This window comes from Mytilus californianus, unplaced genomic scaffold (genome assembly GCF_021869535.1).
Source record: "Mytilus californianus isolate M0D057914Y unplaced genomic scaffold, xbMytCali1.0.p SCAF_12, whole genome shotgun sequence".
Taxonomy (NCBI): Eukaryota; Metazoa; Mollusca; class Bivalvia; order Mytilida; family Mytilidae; genus Mytilus; species Mytilus californianus.
The window spans coordinates 24,225,095-24,233,822 of NW_026262604.1; the positions used below are offsets into that span (position 1 = coordinate 24,225,095).

The 8,728-nt window shown below is 32.4% G+C and overlaps 1 protein-coding gene across 1 annotated transcript; it reads left to right on the plus strand.

Annotated features, from left to right (window-relative positions):
* The first annotated feature begins 565 nt into the window (after positions 1–565).
* LOC127722354 (uncharacterized) lies at positions 566–8,495 on the plus strand. Its single transcript, XM_052229240.1, has 5 exons — positions 566–584; positions 2,358–2,384; positions 3,940–3,959; positions 5,097–5,121; positions 7,061–8,495. The coding sequence occupies exons 1-5, from the start codon at positions 566–568 to the stop codon at positions 8,290–8,292; spliced, it is 1,323 nt and encodes a 440-aa protein (XP_052085200.1). The 3' UTR covers positions 8,293–8,495.
* Positions 8,496–8,728: the final 233 nt, after the last annotated feature.

Here is an 8,728-nt window from a genome sequence, read left to right on the forward strand (position 1 = left end):
ACAAGACATTGAAGTCATGGCTTCGATTAAAGGATGCATACATGCTTTACTTATATTTTATTTATCAATAGGATATCTGAAAACTGCATCTTCGTCTAACTCCACAGATACACAATATGTTCCTCTCCTTAACAAAGTGAAAACACCGGTGATGGCTGAACTTGACTTGTCGAAACTTGGAGAACAACTTAAATCATTTATGCAAATTGAAATTAGAAAAGTTATTACGGAAAAGATTGTATTGGAGTCTAAAAACATTCACCTTAAGCTTAAAAATAAAATAAGCTCGGCAATTGAAAATTTCAAAACATCTATGGATGCTTATACTGATGGTGTGCTTCATAATACGTCGATTACCATGCGAATGATCATTGAACGAAAACTTAATCAAACATTTGCAAAGCGAGTGCGTCGCTTTCGGACAATCATGCATTCTGATATCCGATCTAACTTACAAAATGTAAAAAGAGAAATAGATTCCGTTCTTTCGGAGAGCTATAACAAAAGCAATGCTTATAACCCAGATAGGAGAAAATTAAGACAATTGTCGGGCAAGATCCAAGGAATGTCAAAACATCTGAAAGGTAAAAACATTTTTAATTATTATTTTTAACGCTCAATTAAGCAAATAATTACACTTATACAGCAGTTGGAACGCTTCCAGTGTTCTTTATATCCTAATATAATAACAAATTGATATGTTTACTTTGCCAAGTTTATGTGATACTACATTTCTCACAATCAGGGAACTATGGATGGAAATTAATTTTTATATGAGCACTTCGGTGTTGACATGAATATCGATTATATAGTCATTTTAATAAATTTCCTGTTGACAATACTTTAAATTTTTCGATAAACTAAGGATTTTCGTATCCCAGGAATATATTACCTTAGCCGTATTTGGCACAACTTTTTGAAATTGTGGGTCCTCAATGCTCTTCAACTTTGTATTTGTTTGGCTCTATAACTATTTTGATCTGAGCGTCACTGATGAGTCTTATGTAGACGAAACGCGCGTCTGGCGTATTAAATTATAATCCTAGTACCTTTGATAACTATTTACACCACTGGGTCGATGCCACGGCTGGTGGACGTTTCGTCCCCGAGGGTATCACCAGGCCAGTAATCATCACTTCAATGTTGACATGAATATCAATTATATGGTCATTTTAATAAATTTCCTGTTGAAAATACTTTAAATTTTTCGAAAAACTAAGGATTTTCGTATCCCAGGAATAGATTACCTTAGCCGTATTTGCACAACTTTTTGAAATTTTGGGTCCTCAATGCTCTTCAACTTTGTATTTGTTTGGCTCTATAACTATTTTGATCTGAGCGTCACTGATGAGTCTTATGTAGACGAAACGCGCGCCTGGCGTATTAAATTATAATCCTGGTACCTTTGATAACTATTAACAGTTGGGTAGCCTTCCACATATTAATCAATATGCAACTAATAAAAAATATGATTCACCAAAAAATTTGATAATTTACTAATTGTGTGTCTAAACAAAGTGTCGTACTTTATGAGATAGATAGTAATTCTTCCCATACTGCCTTAGCATGAAAGAAAATTGACTTGATATTAATCCATTGATAATGGAGTTATTTCTCGTTTCAGACTTTTCATAGTGTATTTTATGTAGTTTATAACTGCAATCATCATGGGTAAACATGAAGTTATTGGTAGTATTTAAAATACCTTTGCATAAGAAGAACATAGAGAAATAAAACGACAAAACATAAATATATTGCATGTTTGTAAGTGAATGGTATAACTATCACTGTAGCCATTCCGAGTTGCACGATAACATCTTTTTTAAAGATTTTCAAAATTTTTTAATGAAGATTTAGCATTAGTAAATGCGTTGTTTATCGGATTTTTATGAAACTTTTTATGCATGTAGGACTCATTAGCTGATTCTGGGTTACATATATAGTACCTATATAGATTAGTAACATTATCAACGGAACTAATGTCACTGCACCAGATGCGCATCTGGACAATTAATGTCTCTTTTGTAACGCTCAGGGCCAAAGTATTTAAAAAAAAAAAAAAAAAAAAACAGATACAAACATTGAAGAGCTAATAAAACCATTAAGAACCTAATAAACTCATCATAGAGACCAGGATTTACATTGTGTACGCCAGACGCTCGTTTCCATTAAAAAAACTCATCAGTAACTCTCGAATCGAAAAGGTAAAAAGGTAAGATAACAAAAATATCGAACTCCAAGGAAAATTTAAAAAAGAAAGTCCTTAATCAAATGGCAAAATCAAAAGCTCAATCACATCAAGCAAATTGAAAACAACAGTTATATTTCTGACTTGAAAACGTAAAAACTTAAAAAAGACCAAATAGAATATGAAATTCTGAAAGGTTTTAAAGTATAGCCAAATCCGGAATATGAATCAGAGCTTTGCATGAAGGATATATTTTTATTAATTTAAAACAAAAGTCGAAAGTTTTTAACAGCAAAATCAATTAATCATCTTTCGATTGTTCATGCTAGTACCGACATATTGGATAAATAGATCAATAAACTGTCTTACGACACGTAAAATGAATCAGATAAAAGTTTGTATGGACTTTAAATAGCAATTTCTCACAATTCTGTTGTAAGATTTTTAATTAGATTGAAGATATTGATGTGAACATTTCCGCTTATATTGATATGAAAATTAAAGGCTATATTTTGTATATTTTCATTATATTTTAGTACTTTAAAAAAATTAAACTTTACGTTCAGAAACTGTATCATTAAAAAGGGAATTGTGATTGCCACAACAGTTAATTTTAATCCAGTCTTACTTCGTTATTCATAAAATGCTTAAACTCGGGGCTATTCAGAGGCACTTTTCCATTGTTGTCTTCTGTTTTTTTTTTTTCATTGTGTTTCAGGACTGCTGTCTAACAATGTTTTTTTTTCATTTGACCACGGTATTTATCGTCATTATTGGACAAATAGTTGTTATTTACTTTCTGGCAGTATCGACTCACCTTTTTATTTTATTCAATATTTATGATATTTATTTTCACAAAGAAAAGAATATATATTGCCTCAAAATTCCACACTGTTTTATTAAAAATATTAATGATGGTGAATTATAGCAAGGATATTTTTGAATTATAAACTAATATTTTATCATGTTTGTGCTTGGAAAACTTTAAAACTCATACCACCGGAGTCCACATACGGTACAAAATACACATCGTTGCTTTCTGTTTAAATAACATGTGTATTTTTGTTTTGCCAAATCTTAAAAAAAACCATATGTTTAACTAAACGTAACATTCATTTGAATTCAAAGTGATGACGGGCTTGCAATTTTGATACAAAAACCACACAATAACATTATATTGCACATCTTAAAGTTTCAATGTGGTTTTTTAACAATATATGTTAGTCCACACTATATACATGTGTATGTCAAGCTAAGAGCCCGTTTGAAGTCTTTCAATATTTACATACATCTAGTATCACTGATTCATGTGTGCAGGTTGGGTTCTAACAATGCCATAGTTTGCTTCCCAAAACTTAACGAGTAAGTATTAATACTAAATGGTAACCAAACATTGCACATGTTGCACTTAAAATATTTTCAGCCAATTATGAGAATGTATCCACAACATTCATAAAAATGACAGTAATAGTAATATTCTTGTTGAAAAATATATGCATATGATATAATGTAAAGCTGATTACTTAATAAAGGAACTAAAATTATTTTTACTTTAGATCAATCATATGACAGAAATGGACAGGAAGATGAACTTTCATCCGAAACGTATGGCAAAGGTAATGATACCATTCCGTGTTTCGTTTCTTATCATTTAATACAAATTACGTGTTATGACTACGTAAATTAGACAACATATATACTACTAATAATAACAGCGAAATACAGATTTAAGTTAAACTATGTTATAACAGGAGACCTTAACATCGTTCGTGACCGAGAGTTGAAATCATTCCTCAGTAAAGGACCTAAATATCGTCCCCTGTCAATTATTATTTGGAATGAGTGTCGTAACATCATCCACGACTCACTCCGTACTTACTGCTCTAAATGGATAAAACGAGAAAAAGCTGACAAGAAATCATTAGATTCTTTTTTTTAATTCGGTAATGAACATAGTTGATATACGTATTCAACATTTTAAAGATCATTTTACTCCTAACAACAACCGTAATAGCCCAATTTCCCGTATCAAACATAAGCTAAAAGAACTCGCCAAGGAATATATTTTTGTACCGGCTGATAAGGCTGCTAACAGTATCATTATTGTTTGACGTAAATTTTACATTGATGTTCTACAAAAGGAAATCATGAATTCACCAACATTCCAACTGACTCCATTTTCGGAAAATGACATATGTAACAAACATAAACTTTTAGCTACCTCTTTACAAGCAGAACCAAATACAATGAAAGTTCCAACTATGTACTGGCTTCCGAAGCTGCATAAAACTCCTTACAAATATAGATTTTTTTGTCTTCAAGCCATTGTTCCACTTCTAAACTATCTATTCTACTTACTAGTACACTTGGTACAATCAAAAACCTGGTAATATACTGTTCAAATAAGGCCTTTGAAAATAGTAAAATTAATTACTAATTTGGAGTGTCAAAAATTCGTTGGAAGTACTTGATTAATTGCATGCTTATATTGGTGATTTCGAATCTGTTCAAAGTTTTGATTTTTCTACCCTGTATACCACGTTGCCTCATCATCTTATTAAGAAAACATTCACACACCTGATTAAATGGGCATTTTAAAAGTCGGAATGCGAATATATATGTTCATTTTGTAGTAACAACAAGCAAAAGAACTATGTCAATTGGACCTGCTTTGATACTATAACTGCCCTTGAATTTTTACTAGATAACATTTTTGTTCGCTATGGAGATTCCGTATATCATCAGGTTATCGGAATTCCCATGGGGACTAACTGTGCACCACTTATTGCGGACCTGTTCCTGTATTGTTATGAGTTACAATTTATTACTAAAATTAGCAAAGACCCATCGAAACAACATCTGATTCAAAAATTTAATAACACTTTTAGATATTTAGATGATATATTAGCTCTCAATAATAACCACTCCAGTAAGTACACTCAAGTGATTTATCCTGCCGAACTGACTTTAAATAAAGCTAATACTATCAATGAACACTGCCCTTTCCTGGATCTTGATATCTTTATCTTTAACGGGAAGCTTAATACCAAAATTTATGATAAAAGAGATGATTTTTCATTTCCTATTTTTATTTATCCATTTTTAGATGGTGACGTTCCCTTGTCGCCATCTTATGGTGTTTATATATCTCAACTTGTTCGATTCGCTCGTGTTTATAACAACGTATTTGATTTCAACGAAAGAAATCTCTGTATTACTGAAAAATTATTACACCAGGGTTTTTGATATCACAAACTAGTCAAAACATTTACTAAATTTTATCATCGGTACAAGGACATCATTCGTAAATATAAATCAACATGCAGACATCTGATACGTTCAGGTATTTCACATCCAATATTTTATGGTAATATTCTTTACAAAGCACAAAAATGTCGGCATTCACCTCAAAAGCTAACGAAACCTTTAAACAGACTTATTCGGAAAGGATATAGTTACGATACTGTTGTCAAGTCATTAAGGATTGCATATTTTGGTATTAATATTGATTCACTCATAGGGTCTTTGCATCGGAAATAAACACATTTATTCTAAAACCAGTTGTTGGCATGATACGGGTTATGTTCTTCTCATATATTTTATGATGGTATGATACTAAATCCCTAACGGGAGGGATTGTACTTGATTTTCATATGATGAAGACATAATCTTTCAATCAGTTTAATTGAGGTCTGGAGCTGGCATGTCAGTAACTGCTAGTAGCCCTTTGTTAATATATTTATTATTGTCATTTTGCTTAGTTTCCTTTGTTACCTATTCTGACATCGGACTCGGAATTCTTTTAAACTGAGTTTTACTGTGCGTATTGCTATGTGTTTCTTTATTCTACATTGGTTAGAGGTATAGGGGGAGGGTTGAGATCTCACAAAACATGATTAACCCCGCCGCATTTTTGCGCCTGTCCGAAGTCAGGAGCCTCTTGCCTTTGTTAGTCTTGTATGTCTTTTAATTTAAGTTAATTTATATGTTTTGGAGTTTAGTGTGACGTCCATTTTCACTGAACTAGCACACCATTTTATTTAGGGGCCAGCTGAGGACCAACTCCGGGTGCGGGTTGTTTTCTCACTGCATTGAAGACCCATTGGTGGCCTTCGGCTGTTGTCTGCTCTTTGGTCGGGTTTTTGTCTCTATGACATACTCCCCATTTCCATTCTCAATTTTATATCATGTATATTAGAAAAAAGACAGTGCAAGACCTTCACTGGTAGTTCAGGTTGTTTAACATCCCCTAGTAGTATTAGACAATTTCATATCAAAGAATACTTCCAGTTACTGTATTTAAGTTCAATAACATTAACGGAACTATTTTTACTGCACCAGATGTGCATTACAACAATTAATGTCTCTTCAGTGATGCCCGAGGCCAAACTATTATTCATAAGATCTAATACTAGTTCAAATGTTGAAAAAATGATAAAACCAAAAAAAGGACCAAAAGTAAAACCAAACCCAGACAAAGAATCAGAGCTATGGATGATGGAGCTAATGGTACCCTCGGGACTAACAGTCCACCAGTAGAGATATCGACTCAGTGCTAGTGATAACATGATCGGTACCAAACTATGTCATCTAATGAGACGGAAATAACGCCATCTTAAACTGTTCATTATATCTTTTCATGAGTCTATATACATTTATAATATAAAGAGATGTTATTCATTTAATTAATTGGCAATTTTATTGTAACAAATGTGTTAACTGACTATCTGTCTGCACATTGCTCAAACAGATATTTCAAAATCATTTACATAATGCCTTTGCTTTTAAGGCAAGTGAAATGGTATCCATTATGAATTATCTTTTAAACAGCTTATGTTATAAGAATTTGAAACGACATTTTCTCTTTTTTAGATCACAAAGGAACGTTATTTTTCACAATGATCCCAATACAACTAGACCACCCAGACAATGTGTATGCACAGTTTATTATTACAACAGACCAACAGACTAAAGTTGATTTTCTTTCTGAATACGCCGACATCAATAGATCGGTAGTCATTACAACAGGTGTTGCATACATTGACATTCCAAGTTCAGTATTGATGTTGGGAATAGGTAGAACATATGCAACCGTTCTCATTCAGTCTGATCAATTAATTACTGTTGTTGGATTCTTTGGCAAATCGCATTGTTCCCTTAGTTGTGAATCGTCATGTTTAATTGTGTTGCCTGCAACTGTTTCAGGAATGGATTACTCAATTATTACTCAACCAAACAACAAACAAAACTGTGGTATAATGGCAACAGAAACTAACACTACAGTTGTCATAGAGTCTGCATCAGTGAGAAGTATCTCAATTGGAAGCACAACTATCAAACCTCGACAAAAATTTATTATAGTTATTGATTATTTAGAAGGCTTTCATATTCAGACTGATAACCATCTAACTGCAACGAAAATCTATGCAAATAAACCGATAGTCGTCATTTCAGGAAATAGGTATGCTTCTCTAAAAAAAGACTTTAAGTGTTTACGTTATTGCAGTTATTATTCAGATATTGTATATGAAAGTTTGATTCCTGTTGATAAATGGTCTCGACATTTTATAATACCCCTAATCCATAAGGCGTCCAGATATAGCATTAGAATAGTTAGCCGAAATAAAAATGCCACCATAACCATACAGGATTATTCAGGGGTGTCAATTACTAAACATGGAGATCTGACCGAGGTAGATTTATCTGCAAAGTCCTATTATGTATCTGCTTCCAATCCGATCCTCCTATCTCTTTATACAATAACTGAAAACAAAGGAATAAACATGATGATTCTTCCAGGAATCGAACATTTTTCAAAAGATTATATAATTGCACCACCAAAGGATCCCTTTCATACAAGTTACATATCGATCATAATTAAATCATCCGACGTCGACGGACTTAGATTTGTCGGTAATCGTTTAGCTGTCGAATCCACTGTTATAATGGCGCGTAATGAAAGCTTTATAACTGTTGTAAAGAAAATGGGTGGTCATTCAGTTTACAAAATACGTCATTTGTCGAAGGATGCATTTTATGGAGTTATTGTATATGGAGTTGGCAGTAATACAGCCTATGGATATCCTGCAGGATTTAGGTTTTAGTTTTAATCGACTAGTCTATTGTTTCCTGGAAGATGTCAGGTACAAGAAAATTGTATGTGGTCATCATAGGATTATGCAGGGACAGACAATTATTTTCCGTTAAAGAAGAATAACTGTATACCACCATCTTGGATTGTAAAATATCAGTACACAATTGGTCTAGTTCTTTTCCAGTGTTGAGACAGATTGTCAATTAATGTGTAAAACTGTCTATTTTGGGTAAAGAACAATTTGCGATTTATTGCATTATTTTGACAGTTTTAATAAATTTTAAATACTAGTATTTGTTTTTGTTTGATAAAATTTAAATTTTTCAACTTAGTCATTTAAAAAAAAAAACTTTTTTCGAGAAAAAAAAGTGGGAGTTTTTATTGAATAATCTACATGTATGCAAACCTAGACAATTTTGTACGACTAATAGGTTAATATAAGCAAA